The sequence below is a fragment of the Felis catus genome, chromosome F1, assembly GCF_018350175.1.
Source record: "Felis catus isolate Fca126 chromosome F1, F.catus_Fca126_mat1.0, whole genome shotgun sequence".
NCBI lineage: Eukaryota > Metazoa > Chordata > Mammalia > Carnivora > Felidae > Felis > Felis catus.
Window position 1 is genome coordinate 54858985 of NC_058384.1, and position 21702 is coordinate 54880686.

At 37.8% G+C, this 21702-nt stretch overlaps 1 protein-coding gene across 3 annotated transcripts in view; it reads right to left on the minus strand.

Moving 5' to 3' along the window:
- GPATCH2 (G-patch domain containing 2) overlaps positions 1-21702 on the minus strand; it is a 175763-nt gene that overhangs the window by 40274 nt on the left and 113787 nt on the right. For all 3 annotated transcript variants that reach the window (XM_045049003.1, XM_045049004.1, XM_045049005.1), the window contains exons 7-8: positions 9091-9130; positions 1549-1619 (exon numbers count right to left, since the gene is read on the minus strand). In XM_045049003.1, coding sequence (XP_044904938.1) covers positions 1549-1619; positions 9091-9130 — 111 coding nt within the window. The remainder of the gene's footprint in view (positions 1-1548; positions 1620-9090; positions 9131-21702) is intronic.

The following is a 21702-nucleotide window of genomic DNA, read 5'->3' on the forward strand; positions in this document are numbered from 1 at the left end:
TTCACTTAGTCCACTGTGTTCTAGTTTCATTGTTGCTGCCAAGAAATCTGATGGATAGCTAGCATTCCTTAGTAGACAATTTATCCTTTCTTTCTGGATTCTTTTCAGATCTTCTCTTATTTTTGGTGTACTACAGCATATACTACTAGGTATGGGTTTATGTTTATTTATTTCACTTAGTATTAGTTGTGCTTTCTGTATGTGCAGCTGTGGATCTGTAACATTTGTCAGTTTGGGGAATTCTTAGCCAGTATCTCTTTAGATATCATGCTTTCCCCCCACCTTTTTTTTTTTTTAGCATTTTTATATTCTTTATCAAAGACTCTGATTAAACATATCTTAGACTTTTTTCTGTGTCTCTTAACCACTCTTTCATTTTTCCAACTCCTTGTGTTTTTATGCTATATTCTGGTCTATTTCGTGGACATATCTCCATTTCACTGATTACCTCTTTAATAATCATATTTCTCATTTCTGATGATTATCTGGCTTTTATTAAACTTTGCCTATTAATGCCAATAGTGATCTGCTGCCTGCTCATTTTATTTCCATAAATATTTCATCCATAGTTATTTATAAATGATACATGTACCTTTTATCCTGATTATGTTTATAATTTTAGGATCTCACATTCTTAGGGGTAAGTGTATTGGTTTTACTTTGACTATCACTGATGGTCAACTTACATGTTTGACAGTTCTTGACTGCCTAAATTACGCAAGCTAGTGGGTTCTCAGTTGAGTTTAATTTGTACAACGTTGTACTTTAAAGCTGTATTGCTTGCTTGGGAAAGTTAAACACAGCAGCTAGTGCACTAGCAATGGGAAGTCATGGAGGCAATGGTCTGCGGTCAGTTATCTTGTGAAAATTTGAGCAAGTGTAAATCTAAGGGCGGTAGTTTTGATCAATATTCCAATTGCCATTTTCATCTAAATAAAAATTTAGTCTTCAGAAACACCACATGCAAAATTTGAAAATGTATGTCTGAAACAATCAACTGAGAATAATAATAATTCTGTTAAAGGGGAAAAAATCACACTGACTCAGAAATATAAAATGAACAAGAATCTAGAAGCACATCTTAAAAAACAACATATTTTCTATATATTTATCCATATATTATTAGTATAAAAACACATGTTGCTTCTCAGAAGGTCTAAGTACCATTAAAGTTTGGGGAAAAAGACTAATTCTACTTTTTTAAATTAAAAAATAAAATGATTATTGTAAATTCTGACCTAATATTCATTAGTTATGAGAAACAGAAACTTTCTTTTCTTTTTAAAATTCATTCTTTATTTTTTACCAGCTTTAAAAAATATAGAAACAAAATGGTGTCTCTCTATTCACTGCTAGTAATCTTGAAATATATTCTAATAAACGATGCATAAAATATTTCAAACTCTTTGGAACCAGAGTCAACCCAACTGTAACTCAGCCCATTCCTATTGGTATGCAAAACAAGACAAAACAAAACAAAACAAGAGAGAGAGAGAGAGAGAGAGAGAGACATATAATCAGAAATAGAAGTGATTTTGAATTGCTTACCTGCTGGCTGTTTTCACAGAACAGTTTTTCTTGTGTCCTCTTTCAGCTCGGTTATCTCTCAGAAGTTGATGCTACATAACGTGTCAAGACAAAGTTGTAGAAACAAAAATATTTTCATTATATTATTTTTAAGTAGAAAAAATTCTCATTCAAAGGGACACTATTTGTTCACTTGCAGTGCTTTTCTTCCCCCCCCCCCCCCCCCCCCCCCCACTGGTTTCTCTCAAAACAAAGACCGTGATTTTTGCTAGGGACGCCATGGCCACTCTTGTAAAACTGTTAGTAAGAGTTGGCAGTCCAGTGCTTTCCCGGCAGCAAAATTGCTCTTACAGCCACTTCATTTACAGTCCACAACCAGAGGTTCTAGAACTCAGCTCTAATCCTGGTTCTCTGGAGTTGTCTTGGTTAAAGGAACCTAACCTCTCTTGCCAATGGCCTCTGCCATTGCGTTCAAGTGTGAATTTTTTGAGACTTTGTCATTTATGCTGACATAAAAGATCTAATACTATTTTCTCTGTATCTACTGGCCTAACATGGTAAAGAAACACACTTAAAACATTCTTTTTCAAAGAAATTATTGGCTTGGAAATATATAATTAGAAAGTATGTATATGTATTTGATCGCCTCCTCAAAATGCTTCACCATCCACTTCCTTTCACACTTGCTTTACCCTAACTAATTGGAAAGAAAAAAAACCAGAATAGTCAATACTCTTTACTATGTGTTCACTCAAACTGTAGCTTATCTTATTTATGCAGAAATATAATTATACACAAGGCTGGGCCAAAAAGAAGTTGCATAGCATATTAGAAATGAGCCCTAACACACAACAGAAATCTTGGAAGTAATAATGCAGGATAGGTCTACGTTCTAATCCCAGCTGTGCCAGTAACTAACAAGTTACCAGGTTTTAACAACAGATTTACCACTTACAAACTGTGTAATCTCAGGCCAAGTACTTAACCTCCACGTCCGTCCGTAAAATGGGAGATAATAATAGTATCTACCTGTAGGGCCACTGTGAATGTTAAACAAGATAAACCATGCGAAATGCTTCGCACCATGACCAAAACATAAGTGCTGAGAAAATGGTTCAAATGCTACCATTATGATTATGATTAATGAACCTGGGTGTCAGTGGGTATTGTCTGACCAGGATCAATACCTTTTGATAAAAAAATGCTGTGAACTATTTAATGACATTATTTAGAATCAGTTATAAAGACAGCCATCTTCGAGAAGGAATATAACTTAATTAGATCACCAAGAACAGGAATGTCTTAACTAAGCGTATCTTAAAACTCTCTTAAATACCTACTTCTTTCCTTCCCCACTACCACCTTCCTAGTCCAGACTATCATTGTCTCTTGCTTGCAGCGGCCTCCCTGACTCCAGACTCGCTCCCATCCAATTCATTCTCCACACTGCAGCCAGTAATTCTAAAATTAGATCTGGCTACATTACTCTCTGCAGATAAACCCCCAAGTCTTGTACAAGGCTTCCATGGCCATTCATAACTTGATTACATTTCTAAACTCCTAATTTATCACGCTTCCTCCTACCTCCAACCTAACCTTCTTACTTCTTCTTTTTAAAAACTTTAATTCCAGCTAACACGCAGGTTAAATATTAGTATCGGGTGTACAATACAGTGATTTGACAATTCTACGTGCTCATTGTGCTAAGTGTACTTACTCTTAATCCCCTGGTCTATTTCACCCATCCTTCCACCCACCTCTCCTCTGGTGATGGTCACTAACCCCCTGCTTTCGAAATTACATATCCTGGTCACCCTGAGCCTGTTAGACTGGGGTGTGTCCCACATTCTTGCTCACCTGAGGCCCTTGGCTTCCGTTATGCATTGTGCTTGCACCTCCAAGGTCCAGCACAATGTCTGGAACATTTTTAGTGCTCAATAAATATTTGTTGAATGAATAAATGATTGAGTAAGTGAGATAAAGATATAGGGAGTGAGATCTAGTATCTGATAGGTAGTGAAGCTAGAGCTCATTATTACTACTTACAGAAAATGGCAACAACCATTTATCTTAAGTCCATTAATCTGAAAGTGTTTCAATTTAGAAACACTTCGTACCATGAAAACTAAATTGTTTCTGAAAATAAAAATAATTAATTACTTTGGCATTTCTAAGTCTAGTGCCTTTAAAAATATATATATACAAACCAACATTTGTGACACAGATAGCTAGAGGTGAGATGATAAAATCTCTACCTCCACCTGAAATGAATAGTGGTTAACTAACTTTTCTAATTTTAAGATAAAAGACAGATATGTGCACACTCTTCCTGAAGTTGGTGTGAAAGCAGTGAAAACAAAGAACTCAAAATCCCCAACACAACAGTCTGGAATAAGAAAAGAATGCTACAGTTCAGTTTTGAAAATGCAACAGTAATGGCCCAAATAAATATTAGACTGTCGTAGTAGGTCTGGATAGTTCTCAGAGAGGGTACCATCTGGATCAGCTTAAACAAGCTAGCACCTTCTGTGAACTCTGATGTTAGAGCTCTTCCTATGAGATTTATATGAGAATTTCTTTTCTTCCTCAAGTGTATAGTTTTGATGGGCTTTGTGTATAAAAAGAGACACACACTGGAATTATTTAATACAATACTCCTATGTTAAAAAGCCATCACAAATTTTCTCACTGTATCAGCACAACTCTAATTCTGGGTATATCTTTTGCAACTTTAAAATCAACCTCAGATAGGGGTGCCTGGGTGGCTCAGTGGGGTTAAGCTTTGGCTCAGGCCACGATCTCGTGGTTTGTGGGTTTGAGCTCCGCATTGGGCTCTGTGCTGACAGCTCGGAGCCTGGAGCCTGTTTTGGATTCTGTGTCTCCCTCTCTCTCTGCCCCTCCCCTGCTTGTGCTCTGTCTCTCTTCTCTCTCAAAAATAAACATTAAAAACATTTTTAAATCAAACTCAGATAAAAAAATATAAACTCAGATCTATGGGTCATGAATCTCATAAGTGAATATGGGAGTCTAGATCTTTCAAGGGGCAAAGATGAAAAAATCCAGAATGTTATTAGAATAGAAAGTATATATTTGTATTTGAGAGCTTCTCACACATTTCTGCTATGCCCCAAAGAACAAGAGAAAGGACGGAAGAGTGGGGTGGGCTAGGGGGCGGAATCAGGTCATGAATTCAAGATAAAAGACACAGGGTCCTTGAGCTCTAATAAGTAAGAGTAGATCCTCAGGGTTTTTTGGGAAATTCCTCCCTCTCCTTACTGATAATTCCTCTGTTTCCTTGGACTACTATCAGTGTCACAAGTGAGGTCAATTTTCAGGATTCTGACTCGACAACGTCAACTCTGATTAATAACATAACTTCTGAATATGGTGCGAAGTGCTTCTTACCTTCCAACTTTCAGATTGCTGGACTTAGGCCAGACGGAGACACAATTCCCTGATTAGTGACCTGCAGATGTATATTAAAGAATGACTCGCATAAGAATTATGTTAGAATTCATTAACACAAAACCTAGTACAACGTGAGGTTTCCGAAAGGTGCACCATTTTTAAAACTGCTGAACTAAACCAGGAAGGGAAGTGTTCCTCGCGGATGATGGTTCTCACTGTGAGAAAGGGAGCTGGGAACTGCCGTGGCTATTCATGATATTTTTACGGGCTTCACTACAAATTTCAAATCTCTAGCACAAGAGAAGAAGCCAAGAGAAGAAGTCTTCTTCCACAGCAATCCTCTCTTTACCACCTGATATTCAGAGGCGCTCAAGGGCATGTGTGTTCCTTGTTAGCAGCCACTTCTCAGTAATTTTTCAAATGTCTACAGAACTTCAAGTCTCGTCACACGTGGGCTCTCAGTGTCCTCACCTTAAAAGGAGAACTAGCACCCAAACTGTGCTCTGTGATTCCTGAAGATACTTGTAAATTCAGTCAAAATGTCAAATCATTAGATATTCAAAGAGGAAAAATCAGGATTAAGCCAGATGAAGCAAAACAAACAAAAAAATGATGCTTCATATAGCTGTCGCTCTCTCTTTCCTTCCATTTCTGAACCGACTTTCATATTTCTCTTGAGCCCTTTATAACTGCCCTCTCTGTGGTTCTCTCAAATATTTCACAACATACTGCCATTATTGCTTCCTGCCCCAGATTAGAACCACCACAAGGGAAAAGCTATGTTGTTTTTCTAAACACCTTCTTTTGTAAGGAGAGAGAGTACCTGACTGATAATGGTTGACAGGTAATAGTCACTTAGTGAATGTGTAATAAAAGAGTGAGAAGTACGCAAGGTGTTAATGATTATGGGATTTAGCCTTAAAGAACAGAAAGACGAATCCTAAGACAGGGGAAGTAGAAAGGGGTGGGATTTAAAAAAAAAAAAACGGGGTTAATGTTATCATTTCTGTAGGTTGAGAAGTTGATGTGGGAAAAATAAAAGGTGATCATGCCTGCTAACAGTAATTCATTCAACAGGGTGAAGGATTTTACCCTCTTTACGGTGTTGCATTTCATCGCTCGCATCTAGGGTTAGCAAAGTTTCCTGCGCTAGAGTTAGATTTGAGTTGAATTAAGAGATTCTTATGCTCAAAATGTAAGTGGTCTGTATGTATATTTGTATACGTACACACAGGTACAGTCATTCCTCATTATTCATGGATTCCATATTTCTGAATTTGCCTATTGGCTAAAATTTATGTGTAATGCTAAGATCAATACTTCCGGCACTTTTGCAGTCCTTCATAAACATGTGCACGGTGGTAAAAATTTGGGTCCCCTGTCACACGTTCTCCACTGAGGTCTGACAAGCTGATGCACTGTCTTCTTGTTTCAGCTTTCAGAGTGTAAACGAGTGTCTTTGTTGCAGTCTATTTAGTGCCACGTTTTTTTGCATTGTTCTGCTCTGGTTTTTGATTTCATCATTTAAAATGGTCCTCAGGCAGGGGGCACCTGGGTGGCTCAGTTGGTTAAGTGTCCAACTTCGCTCAGGTCATGATCTCACAGTTGGTGAGTTCGTGTCCTGGATCGGGCTCTGGGCCGACAGCTCAGAGCCTAGAGCCTGCTTCAGATTCTGTGTCTCCCTCTCCCTCTGCCCCTCACCCACTCACGCTCTGTCTCTCTCTCTCAATAATAAATAAACATTAAATAAATAAATAAATAAATGGTCTCAGGTATAGTACGGAAGTGTAGTCAAGTGCTCCCAAGTGCAAGGCTGCGAGGGACCTTACAGAGGAAACACGGCATTAAAGAAGCTTTCATCAGGTATTAAGAATCAATGATACATATTAAATAAGCTATTGTTAAACACAGAACACACATGAAACAAGAAAAGGTCTTGATCAGTAACTGAAAATGTCCTGGCCTCTCATGAACCCAACCTTGTATTTTCCCTCCAGAGCAGTGTTTCGATATTTGCTACTTTTGTGTTCACATCGACTTTATAGAACATAGCTACTGCAGGTAATAAGAGTCTACTGTGTTCATTAATTAATAACCTACATTCAATAATTAATAACCTGAAATTAATAACCTACATTAATTAATAACCTACATCAAAATGTGAAATGATGTATCAAAGTTTAAGCAAAAGGCTGATGCAAAAATTGGTAAAAAAAAAAAAAAAACCAAAAACAAAAAACATCAGGCAACTTTCTTCTCTGTAGAGAAGGCAAGTTTCTTCTCTATTAGCTATTAGTTGATTCTTTAACTGCAGGAAAAAAAAAAAGCTTGACTGGAAACAACCAGTTATACTGCGAAATAAAATACAACTTTATAACATCACTTTAGTATTTCTAAAGGGTAGAAAAGAAGCTTTAAAAATTGTGTTTGGAGATAATCTATATCCTGATGCGACTTACTACCAGAAGCAGAATCTTCTTGTAAGCTTTGTACACAGAGGGGCATGAACCATGCAGGAAAGCAGGAAGTCTAATTTTTACATTATGAATAATAAGATGACAACGTCAAAGATATAACTTAGTTTGGTTAATTTCCAAATCTTTAGAAATACTTGTCCTTACTATACTATTAATGTGAGAAATATCTTTTAAAGGGGATAATTGCTCTCATGGAAAAGAGCAAGTTTACAAGCTACCTTTAAACTGAAGTCACATGATATTTTTCTTTAATTAGGTTTCTGTGTATTAGGAAATAAGTATAGTTTATAATGAAGTATTTAGCAACCCCCTTTAAAAAATTTTTTTAATGTTTATTTATTTTTGAGACAGAGAGAGACAGAGCACGAGCAGGGAAGGGGCAGAGAGAGAGGGAGACACAGAATGTGAAGCAGGCTCCAGGCTCTGAGCTGTCAGCACAGAGCCTGATGCGGGGCTCGAACTCATGAACTGTGAGATCATGACCCGAGCCGAAGTTGGACGCTTAACCGACTGAGCCACCCAGGCGCCCCTAAAAATTTGTTTAAAGGTGATTTAAAAAATTTTTTTTGAGTTTATTTATTTTGAAAGAGACCGTGGGGGAGAGGCAAAGGGAGAGAGGAAGAGAGAGAGAATTCCAAGCAGGCTCCGCACTGACAGAACAGAGCCTAATGTAGGGCTTGAACTCACAAACCATGAGATCATGACCTGAGCTGAAGTCAGACGCATAATTGACTGAGCCACCCAGGTGCCCTTATCACCCTCCTTTACGCCTTTACGAGCAAAAGGTTGTGTATATACAACCAACTGTGGACCTACTGGCCAGCTTAAGAAATAAAATATCACAAATATATTAATGTTGTCAATTATCATTACCAGCTACAACCCCCTCTTTGTCTACCTACCACCTGTCACAGAAAATGATCCCTGTGGATGTGAGGTTTTTCATTCTCATGTATTTAAAGGTATTTTTTACATATCATGTTTTTGACCCACTTAAAAACAACTTTTATAATTCAGAATGAAAAAAAAAACTCAACAAGGATGCAAAGTCTAAAATGCATAAGCTTTAAAACTCATCAAAGCCTTAAGCCCTAAATTGCCTTAGCACACTGCAGAGAGAAGATGAATACATTCAAGGGAAAAAGAAAGTTAAGTACTTATTTTATATGTAAAGTTAACTGAAATGAATGCCAAGTTTTTTGTTATGGTGACCAATCGCTCTGCTGCCATGTTTTATTAAGCAATAAAAAAAGAAATCTCACTTAAAAATATGACATAAACTTGTAAGAAACTATCACGACCTTCTGAACTTCAGAAGTAAAAATATTCTCGTTTGCTGATCTTATGTCGGCTGCAAATCAACTTTTTAAGCATGTATCTTGATACCTTAACTTCATGAAAAACAAATATAAATGGTAGAGTCCTATAAACAAGTGAACCCCAGAGCCTTTCCATGGGGGGGGACATATGTGACTGAGGAACGTGGTGGTAAGCACTCTGATGTTTACCGAGCATCATTCATTTGGTCAGTGTCTTAAGCACTGGCACGATTAACTCCTTTTTAAATAAGCTGGGATTTATATCTTTTATTATAGAGCTGATCCACGACCTTGAAGGGAGATCTATAAATATTTGAAAGAGACTAAGTAACTTCTCTTTGGATTACAATGCTCCTTACCTGGCCATGCTCTGTCTTAGTGCCAGGGCTAAACCAATGGCTGTAGAGGAAAGAGAAAAGGAGTTAGCATGAACCTAACTACAAGCGCATGCTCTCACATGATCAATCTGCATGCGCGTTAAGAAACGTATTCACCACCAACAACGGAGCCTTAAATATGCTTTATTTTAATGGATATTTCATGTAATTCTAGACTTACACCAATTTTGACAGAATTGTAAGAGTGCTCATAACCCAGTAATTTTCAATTTAATAAGCAAACTCAGTTAGAATTACATTTCCATTTAATTATGTTAACATAAACTGCTGGGACTGTATCCATTTTATGAATCAATTCTGGTTATAAAATCTTCAAATGCTATCATTTACCACAACTTAATTATAGCATCGTTACAACAAATTATGACTTCTGGATTGCTGGAGTTTTAAAAAACATTAAAAATACAAGAATATTATATCCTCTGGCTATGCCCCCAGGAACAATCACGCAAAGCCCTTGAATCATGTGAATTCTGGAGCATCAGCTGAAGGTACCTTGAACCTATTCCTTCCATTGTGATAACAACTTGGGCTCTGGCTGTTGTCAATGACAACATTCAAAATATAGGAGTCCCTGCACAGTTGAGCCTTCCCTTCTCCAGCTGTCCTTGCCCTGCATGGTCCACCTATATTGTTTCGGCTGCTCCTTGGATCCTTAATACTTGACCCATCTGCTGACACCTTTTCAATGGGAGTGGTTATTAGCTATGTGCCCAGTCCTTTGGCAGTATTCAGCATCAAAACTACTTGTAAACACCAAGGAACAGGAAATCGAGAGAAATTTTAGTGGCAAATAAGCCACTAAAAGCCCACAGGGAACGACACCAATATTAATGCTATTTGTTTTTTTTCGAGAACAATAATATTGGGTATTTTTATGTACCAAGTACTCTTTAGAAACATGACATGTATTATTTCTTACCCTCATCAAAACCTTACAAGGTCATTCTCATGAGACTTTAGGAAATTTTTCCTAAAGTCTACTTTATGAGACATTAGGCTACTTGCCCACAGTTTGCGTTCAGAGGACAAGACACTTCTATTACAAAGGGCACATTTCCTTAGACTTCTATGTAATCTCTAGCCTCTGTGGCACTAACACCTGGGAATAAACAGCCTCTACATTCGTAGGAGTTGTCTATGCTCTTCCTGGAACATTTTTTAAGCTCAAAGACAGTGATGCTCTTTGGCAGGTCATTCTACTTTGACGTGGAAATGGACGCTCATTGGTATCTGTAAATGACATCTGGATTAATTACCAACTAGAAGCAAATTATTTATTGCAGTTATCTGGACAACTTGACTAATGCATTTCCCCTCTGTTATGGACTGTGCCTTTACATGACCAATGTATGATTTACTAAATCACGATGTGTAAGTGAATCCATTCAGAGTTCAAGACAGACCAACAGATTTAGCATAACAGAGCAAAACTATCCATTGTTATGTTTTTAGATTACACACTATAATTAACTTTTGAGAAACAACCACTGTTTATGTTTTAGTATAGTATCAGAGAATATCCACAATGATCTGAAATGAAAAGGCTATTAAAATACTCCTTCCTTTTCCAACTAGTTATTATCCGTGAGGCTGGATTTGCTTCATGTGCTTCCACCAAAACAACAGATTACCACAAGCTGAAAGTGGAAGCAGCAACGAATCTAAACTGTCATCTATGAAGCCAGACATTAAAGCGATTTGTGCAAAAAATGGCATGTTCTCACTAATTTTTTTTGGGGGGGGGAAGATCGTTAATTTTCATAAAAACATACTATTTGTATTAACATGTAATGGGCTTCCTGTATATATTTTTAAGTGTTTATTCATTTTTGTGAAAGAGAATGTCAGCAGGAGACGGGGAGAGAGAGAGGGGGACAGAGGATCCAAAGTGGGCTCTGAGCTGACAGCAGCGAGCCCTATGGGCGACTCAAACTCACGACCGCGAGATCATGACCTGAGCCAAAGTCAGATGCTCATCTGCTTGAGCCACCCAGGCGCCCCTTTTAGTAAATACGTAAATACCTCAAATATTCCTTTTGTTACAAAGCAAGTCTTCATCTAGCTAGTTCACTAGCTCAGTGAACAGCAGTCCCATCCTTCCAGTGGACAACTCAATTCAGCTTGGATACCTTTCTCTTTCATATTCAAACTTTGCAGCAAGTTGCAAGTTTTCTTGTACCTACTAACTCTAATCCATTTATCATACTGCACAGCTAGAGTGATGCTGGAGCTAATTCTTGAATATTTAGTTATTCACACCCTTACCTCAAGCAAACAAAAATAAACACAAATGAACCAAAGTCTGAAGTGGCTTTGCACTGCTCCTAGGAGAAAGAATCCCTAAATGGCCCCCGACGCTTAGCATCGTGTCTTTGCCCAACGTTTCACTCAGTAATCCCTCCTTCTCTCACATTCTGTGCTCACTCGCTAGCCTTCCCTTACACTGCCTGAACAGATAGTAATTCTCTCTGCTTGAAATGCTCTTCTCATCCCCATTCACTTGGATCTTCGAGGTCCCGTCTGAAGCTTGTAGTATGTAAGGAAGCCTTCCCTAGCTAGATGTCTAGTTGCAATTCGTTTTTATTTATTTAATAAAAAGCTTTAATGGTTATTTATTTTTGAGAGAGAGAGACACAGAGCGTGAGCAGGGGAGGGGAAAAAAGAGAGGGAGACACAGAATCTCAAGCAGACTCCAGGCTCTGAGCTGTCAGCACAGAGCCCGATGTGGGGCTCAAACTCATGAACTGCAAGATCATGACCTGAGCTGAGTCGGATGTTTAACGGGCTGAGCTGAGTCAGATGTTTAACTGACTGAGGCACTGACAGGTGCCCCTAAAATTATTATTTTTTTTTTAATTTTTTTTTTCAACGTTTATTTATTTTTTTGGGACAGAGAGAGACAGAGCATGAACGGGGGAGGGGCAGAGAGAGAGGGAGACACAGAATCAGAAACAGGCTCCGAGCCATCAGCCCAGAGCCCAACGCGGGGCTCGAACTCCCGGACTGTGAGATCGTGACCTGGCTGAAGTCGGATGCTTAACCGACTGCGCCACCCAGGCGCCCCTAAAATTATTTTTTAAAAAGTTATCTTTTAGAGTACTTAGCTCACTAACAATGTGTTTGTGTGTTAGTGTCTAGATACACATTTATGCGTGTGCTTCCTGATTAATGTCTATTACCTCTGTTAGGCTGTGCCAGGAGAACAGTGATGAGCACATAGTAGGCCCTCACAGATATTTTCTGAATGAATAAGTAAATGAATGACTTGAGATACAGGGCAGAGTTTCAACAACTAGAGGTACCATGTCACTCTATGAAACGGGAAGAATAACAGCACTGGCCTACATGGTCTTTAGGATTCTTTTGGGTTCTCATGTTTTGTGGACCAGTTGACCAGGAAGTAAAAATATCCCTCATTCATCTATTTTTCTCTGGAACTAAACGTCAATTGTAAAACAATGCCCAAGAGAGCCTTCTAGAACTTCATCTCTTTTATTGAACTACAAATGTAAATCCAGCCTGGTGTGGTTGCTAAATCATGGGTTTTAGAATCAGAAAGATCGAAGTTTGAATACTCTGGCACTTACTAGCTGGGTGAACTCTGACAAATTACTTTTATTTTTTGAGTCTTGAAGCAATAAATGATTTATAAGAGAACTATGCATTTGGTTATTCAGGTGATCTAAATGTGTTTCTCATATATATTTGGTCTTCTTCCATAATTCCTGGCTCACAGCTCCCCAAACCCTTGGAATTTCCAAAGCATTGAGAGTGAAAAATTGTTATATTAATGAGGTGGCTTTTGGACCCTACCTAAGGACGGGAGCTAACTGTCAAGGGAACCAACCTTGGATTGGATCTTTCCAATCCAAGAAGTTGGATCTTTCAGTCCCAATTCCTGACCTCTGGGACAGGGAGAAGGCTGGAGGTTGAATCTTTCCCCAAGGCCAATGATTCAATCAATCATGCCTATGTAATAAAGCCTCCATAAAAATCCCAAAAGGCAAGGTTTGGAGAGCTTCCAGATAGGGGAGCAGGTGAAGATGTGGGGAGAATGGCATTCCTGGAGAGGGCATGGGAGCTCCACACCCCTACTCCGTACTTTGCCCTATGTATCTCTTCCATCTGGCTGTTCCTGAGTTACGTTCTTTTATAATAAACTGGTAACCTAGTAAGTAAAACATTTCTCTGAATTCTGTGAGCAAATTAAATCAACCCAAGGAGGGTGCTGTGGGGACCTCTGATTTACAACCAGTCGAAAGTACAGGTAACCACCTGGACTTGAAATTGGTGTCCTCAGTTGGAGGCAGTTGTTGGAGCCTCCAATTTGCATCTGGTAGGTCAGAAGCATAGGTAACAGCCTAGGTTTGTGAGTGGAATCTGGAGATGTGGGAGGTTAGGGGACAAGGCAGTCTCGCAGGACTGGACCCTTAACTTGTGGAATCTGATGCTATCTCCAAGTACCTAGTGTCAAAACTGAGCTGAAGCAGGACAGCCAGCTGATTTCCTGGAGACTTGCTTGTTGTCGTGAGGAAAAGCCTCCCAACATTTGGTGACCAGAAGTGGCAGAGATGAAGTGTTCTGTATGAGTGTCAAAGAAGACGTAAGAGAAAAAAAGGTAGGAAGGAAAAATCCGAGTTTTTCCATTACATTTGTCTTCCTCATCTATGCAATAAAATGAAGCCCACCTCTCTTTACAGTATTGGGAAGCTTAAACAAGGCTAAGAACCTGGTGTAGAGTAGGTGTTTAAAACAAATATTAATTTTCTTCTCCTGTAGTACACAGTGGAATAGAGTAATATGTGAACTTTTATTCTCTGAATTTTTGTGAGAACTACCTATTTATTCCTAAATGTCAGTAGAGACAGCAATGTTCATACGTAATATTTACAGGTTCCCCCAACAGGTTTAGCATGTTATCAAATACATAATAGATGCTGAACACATTGGTTTTTTTAATTGACTTTTGGTTGAGCAGAATATAGTGTGTGACTTTCCAAAGTCAAATTATCTATAAAATGGGGGTGTCATCACTGCTTCAGAGAGGCACTAAAAACACTGGAGAGATTGATGCATGTGAAAATACTTGGAAAAATAAAATACACTATCCAGATAAAGCATTACCATCATCATCATCATCATCATCATCCTAAATGTTTTATACCCGGTTTAATAATTTGTCTGTAGTTTACATAAGTAGCTTGAATAATACCTTATATAAGAAGGACTGTTCTTATCCTTATTCCATAACTAAAAATTATGACACATGAAAGCTAAAATGACTTTCCAAGGGAAACACAGTAAATCAGAGGAGGAATTGATCGGGTATATTTTATTTATCTCAATCTGAAGTTAAAGCCATTTTTACTATAAAGCAATAGATGCTAAATTTCAAAGTATAAAAGTATTCCCAATGAACTAACCTTTAATCCAGGCAAATCTTGCTTCAAGCAAACTTGATATTTATACAAAAGATAAGATAAAGTGTAAATATTTGCTTTATGAAGGAATTCATCATAGGATTATAGGTAGTTACCCACTTGCATTTAAAGTAAGTTTTGATTTACATATAATGCCTCAGGTAAATGTCCTATACTTTAAAATAAAATAAAAGCAAATATGGATATCATTTAAAAGTCAACTAATATTTCATATTTACTCTATTTATTAATTTTTTTAATGTTTATTTATTTTTGAGAGAGAGAGACAGAGACAGAGAGCTAGCAGGGGAGGAGCAGAGAGAGAGGGACACACAAAATCCGAAGCAGGCTCCATCCAGGCTCTGAGCTGTCAGCACAGAGCCTGATGCAGGGCTTGAACTCAAAACTGTGAGATCATGACCTGAACTGAAGTTGGATGCTTAACTTACTGAGTCACCCAGGCACCCCTTCATATTTACTCAACTTAAAAACAGGTATCTCATAAGTGAATGGTAAAAAGGAAAAAATTCTGGAACCATTTAGGGTTAGTCCAGAAAGGAAGGTAGAGTGAATAAAAAGTAACCCCACAAGAAGCCTTAAATATTTTAAAGAATATGTAGTCATATATTTTTTTCTGCATATTAATATTTGTATTTTCAGAAAGTCAACCGAATAATTAAACGTGAATTTCAAAACTTAACATGTTATTTTTTCTTAGAACCTAGATACAGATTTCTCTGCTTTAGCTGGATTCAGGTTCTTTTTTAAAATTTTTTTTTCTTTTTTAGTGTTTATTTACTTTTTGAGAGACAGAGAGAGGCAGAGTGTGAGCAGGGGAGGGGCAGAGACAGAGGGAGACACAGAATCAAAGGAAGCTTCCAGGCTCCGAGCTGTCAGTACAGAGCCTGATGTGGGGCTCAAACTCATGAACACTGAGATCATGACCTGTGCCAAAGTCAGCAGCTTAACTGACTGAGCCACCCAGGCGTTCCTGGATTCAGGTTCTTGTCGCTTTTTGTGTACCTTTCCACGGTTATTTTAATGGCTGTTTCATTTATCTGGGCTAAATATTTTCTATTAAAAGAGGCCTAAAGTATATTAACAACTGGACTATAAATACACAAAGCATACACAATTATAAAGAGTTATGCAAAATATAGGTATGTGACTAGTACAATGTTAAGTATTACTTTATTAAAACAATCAGACTTTCATAATTCTGCAAGGCTTCTCAAAAACCACACAGATACCTGTGTCAGTTTACCTTTAAGACTGAGATTTCCACGTTCTGAGGGGTGCAGCAAAGTTGGCTGTTCACCAAATTTCTATAAGTAATTCTTTTTTACAATTGAGATTATTGCCAAATATAATTTTTATAGAAACTACCCAAACTTTTATTGGCCAACCTCCACTACTCTCATAAACTGGGCTGAAAACTTTGAGTGAGGTGCGCTCTTGCATATTGAGCACCACGCTGGGCATTCCTTCTATTAAGGAAAAAACATCCTTTTTCACTTCCCAGCTCAGCAGCCTTTTTTTTTTTTTTTGAATGGTCATTTCTAGGCTGCTCTCCACTACCCTTTGTTGATCATGCGAGCCTATAACCACATAGTTTCAAAACTGAAGTTCCTAAACATTATTATGTTAGAGCCTGTAAAATAGTTTTTCCTTTACTCATTAGAATCTGTTTTTAAGTCTGAAATTCTATGAAGTAAAATTATTTTAAGTACTCCTATTTCAGACTGTTTAGACGGTGATCTTCTAAAGCAAAACAAATATTGACTTAGACAAATCACAGTTAACTGAATGAAAGTAGTTTACTTCCAATTAAGAGTTCCTGAATATTTAGTAATTTAATGACCATTTCTAGCCATTCGTCCAGGTCAGTTATTACAGCTTGGAGGTAAACTGTAGAAGGGATCACACAAAACCACAGTTAATCTGTGCTTTCCCTATACTTTTGTGCCAGTGTCAGGAAGGGGTGAGTCTTCCCATCACTAGCCAGTAGTGGAACTGGGTAAACTTGACCCCAGAGCTTATGCTTTGATATGTAAGGCATTCTGCTGTGTACTATAAGAATCTTAAAGAAGAACGAGACGAAGTCTCTAACTCATGGTCCACTAAGGTGAATGAAACATGTGTATAGCAACTATGTTCTAGAGAATAATGTGATAAATACTATAAGCAAGTAGAGATAAAAAACTAAAGGGAGAATATAGAAGGTATAGAGAATTGCTGGTGGGAATTTTGTGGAAAATTCCAGGGATTCCTTAGAGGACATTGTGGCTGATGTTGCCTCCTCAATAGCACTGGGACTGCCTACTTCTCCAGACTTCTGGTAATGTCGGTAAATTAAACTGTGATTTGTTTAAACCATTATTTGTAGAACATTCCATTACTTTTTTCTGAAAGTCTATACACACCAGTCTTCAACCATTTCTCAGTGCATATTGTCTGATGCAGTTATGAAAATATCCTCACATATTTTCAGTAGATATCTAAAATTTTTCACCATAAAAGTTAAATATTTGCAAATATTAGTTTCTATAAATTACATATGTTAACATTTTAAAATAAAACCATCATGCCATTCTTAAATATACCCATTGGAGTCCAAATATCACTGTGGTTTGATATCCACCATCAATGCATTTAAAAACAAAACAAAACAAAACAAAACACCATGAAAATCACTTCTTTAAAAGTTGAAAATTTTACATGGCTTATTTTTCTCCTTGAACTCCTTGGATTTCCAATATCACTGTTGCACAGAAGTTTATCCTAATGTAATATATTTTTATGTTTGAAAGCCGTATATTAGTAACCCTGCCATATTCCTCTGCAACAATGATATGTGTCTTATCTGTCTATCTATCATCTATCTATCTATCTATCTATCTATCTAATTTTCTTAAATTTCTGTGACTATAAAACTAGAGTTTTAAAATTATTTTGATGAAGTGATCAGCAATACTGATTAAGGTTAGTTGATAACAGTTATTTAAGATCTGAAAAAGTTGTCACTGGTATTTAATTAATGAAATTAACATAAGTGTATTTTGATAGTTCCAAACAAAAATGAATACAATTTTATTAGGAATAGCATAATAAACTTTTCCCCAAACTAGTTCGTGTAGTCATTGATGAATATTACCTTTAGCATCAATTCTATTCATATTTTTTATTTTTATCAATTTGAGTGCTCAGAAACCTTGTTCACATAACTTGGTAAATGGAAATAAAAAGAATATGGTTAGAGCAGTTATTTGATTACTGAACTCCTTTAGAGATTTATACCAAAAATCACACAATGACTTTTAGATAAAGGAGTATTTTTAACAATCTACCAGCTGCTGAAAACAAAGAATTAGAAACAATCTACCTAATTTGCAAAAGGCTTTGTAATTTGGTCATTAGATTCAATCTGTCCACATCAATATCAGCACAGTATTTGGAATGTCCCTCTGTTTGAAACCCAAAAGGATTTTATGCTGTGACACAAGGTGCCAAAGGGTAGGACTTGGGGGTGAGGGGTGTCTTTTTCTTCCAAAGTTGAAGAAAGGCAGTTGTGAAAAATAGGAATCAGCAAAATTGCAGGGGCTAATGATTTCAGAAAAGAAGGTGTGTGTGTGTGTATACATGCAAAGGAATCTGGACATTGACTCCCTTAAAATTCTTGACCAGGATTCCCTAGGAAATTATTTGCATATCTTGAGGGTATAAATACCTTGTTTTTTCTACTATGAGACTGAGTCAGTTTTATGTATCTAATTTTATCATAGGGAGTAGGTTGAATGAAAGTATGGACTTAATTATCTGGGCAAGAAAGTTGGGGAAGCATATATCTAAAACTACATCTGGCCAACTTTGAACACTGACCATATACGTTCTCTTGTTAAAGGAAATGGTAGAAAATTTCACCTGTTGCGTTTCCTTCCCAGGACAATGAAGCAGACAAACTGAAGCAAAGTGTGGTCGGTTTTGAAACTGACCAGAGAAAGAGACTAGTCCCCAGAAGGGTACTACTAATAGGTAATTCAACTGGGGCTGTGTGTATCTATGTGTAGTACAAAGTGTGCCTGTGTACTTACTTATTTGTGTAAAATAAAATACTCATAATGCTGTATTCTATGGTGTCACTCAAAACGAAACTTGTAGAACAAAGCCTACAAGGCACCTTGTTCATTTGCCCTACATAGTCAGGGGCAGGCCTGAAGAAACAGATGAAAATATAGATTTGTTGAAAGAGGTACTTTCAGCGTATAGATTACAATTCAATTTTAATGAGAGACTCATAATTAGGGAGCTGCAGGTGGGAAGATCTGGTTTGGAATTCCTATGTGGATGCAGCCAGTGGCATGGAGGTTAGACTTCACGGGGCCTTGACTACCATGACTAAGGCTCTGGTCTAGACCTTCCTCAGAGTGCCTCTCTGACAAAGAGGGTGAGCACGCTGACTAGAGGTTTCTTAAAGACTGGTACCTATTCTCTGGAGGTCACTGTTTCTTTCACATGGCATCGGGGCAGAAGTCTTTAAGCTAAAAGCTAAGTAAGGATATAGGAAGAACATCAAGGCCAGTAGCATTTCCAGGCAAGGAATTGCAACCACAAACACAAGAGAACCTACTCCATTTTTGAAGGAACCCTAATGCCTAAACAAACAACTTGGCCACCTCTGACTTTAGTCTGTGACTTTAAATTCCTGCTGATGTCCACTAACCAGAAAGGGGCTGCTAGGAACTAAGATGGTGACAGAGGAGGCTACTGAACTCCTTTCTTCTATGAACACACCATTTTCTAGCTATACATGGAATAATTTCCTTGTGAGAAATCCAGAAACTAGTTGAGTGACTCCCGTACATCGGGAAGATGAGAAAACACCCATGTCAAAGTGGGTAGGAAAGGCTGAACACACTCTCACCATAAATCCCACACTGGCACTAAGCCATACACTCAGGAGGGACCCTCCAACTCCCAACTTCTCCCTGAGGAGCAAAGGTTTTGGAAGACACATCTAGTGTCCCAACTTTGAAGACTCCCACCCTTGGATGGGGCCCCAAAACACCTCGCTCTGAAAGCCAACGGAGCTTGTGTTCATGACACTTACAGGACTATAGTAAACAAAGAAGCAGTTCTTAGTGAGCACGTGAGCACTTACCACAGCAAAAGCAGTTCTAAGAGGGAAGTTTATGGTGACACATGCCTACATTAGGGGGAAAAAACCCTCAGATAAACACCTTAACTTTACACCTCAAGGAACTATAAATAGAAGAAGAAACAAAGCTGAAAGCTAGCAGAAAGAGGAAAATACCAAAGGTTAGAATGGAGATAAATCAAATAGAAAAGACAATAGAAAAGATGTATGAGACTAAAAGCTAGATTTTGTAAAGATAAAACTGACAAAGTTTTATCTAGAATAAGAAAAAAAGAGAAAAGACCCAGATAAATAAAACATGAAATGAAGAGGAGACATTACAACTGATAACACAGAAATATTAAGAATCCTGAGAAACTACTATAAACAATTACATGCCAACATCTTAGAGACTATAGACATGGATAAATTCCTAGAAATATACAGTCTACCAATTTCAAATAATAATTAGAAAATCTGAACAGATCACGTACTAGTAAGGTGATTGAAGCAGTAATCAAAAAACCGCCAACAAAGAAAAGTCTAGGGCCATATGAATTCACCAGTGAATTCCGCACTGACAGCAGTGAGCCCAATGCGGGGCTTGAACTCACGAACTGTGAGATCACGACCTGAGCCGAAGTCAGACTCTCAACCACCTGAGCCACCCAGGTGCCCAACTTCTCAGAGTTTTCTAAGAAGCATTCAGAGAGGTGGAAGACTATGTCTATTTAAAAGAAAAGAAAAGTTTTTGAAGACATGGCAAAGGGGGACAAGGGCCATTAAGAAAGAAAAATGACAACTTCTCTCCCTCCTACAGGGAAAACCAAAAAGAAGTTCAAGGATCCCAGTCAATGCACCCAAGAGTACTCTCTTGACCTTTTTCTTATTTTGTTCTGAGTATCGTCCCCAAATCAAAGGAAAGCATCTCAGCCTATCCACTGGTGATGTTGCAAAGAAACGGGGAGAGAAATATTATAATTCTGCTGTAAATGACAAGCAGCTTTATGAAGAAAGGCTACTGAGCTGAAGAAAAATATAAAAAGGAGGTTGCTGCATAGTGGGCTACAGGAGAGCCTGATGAGGCAAAAAAGGGAGTCATCAAGGGTGAAAAAAAGAAAAAAAAGGCAAAAGAGGAAGAAGATGAGGAAGAGGATGAAGACGAAGAAGATGATGAATAGGTTGGTTATAGCCCAAGTTTGTTTTTTCTGGTCTGTAAAACGCTGAACTCCCCTATACACAACTCCTTTCCTTTTAAAGAAAAAATATTGAACTGCAATGGTGTGCAAGTTATGGTTGCAAAGTGTAGTGTCTTTTTTTGTATAGTTAACATGCTACCAAATGTGTCTTTAGATAGCCTTGTCCTGGCAGTATTTTTAGTAGCCACTAACTTTGCCTGGTACAGTAAGAGGGCTGTAGACCGGCATGGAAATTTACAGCAGGTTCTTACTGGTGCACACCACAAATTAGTTACAAATGGGCACAGTACTGTACTCATCTTCCCTTGTCTCTGAGGCAACTAATACAAGATAATTGTTCTGTTAACTAAATACCACTCTGTAACTGCAACAACAACAAAAACCACAAAACACAAAAAACAAACAAACAAAAAAAAACCCTGCAGCTGTTCTGTTGACATTCTAATGCTTCCAAGCAAATACAATTTTTATGTTGAAAATAAATAAGAAAGAGCATGAATCCTTCTCAAGCTCTTCCAAAAAATAAAAGTGGAGGGATCACTCCCATACTATAGCACTGTGAGACCAGCATTATATTCTATATCAAAGCCAGATAAGGCCACTATAAGAAGATTATAGGCCAAAATCTCTGATGAATATAGATGCAAAATTTTTCAACAAAATATTAGCAAACCAAATTCAACATTACATTAAAAGGATCACAAATAATGACCAAGTGGAGTTTATTCCAGGGATGCAAGGATGGTTTAACATCTGCAAATCAATAAATGTGACATACCACATTAACAAAATGAAGGACAAAAATCATGTGATCATC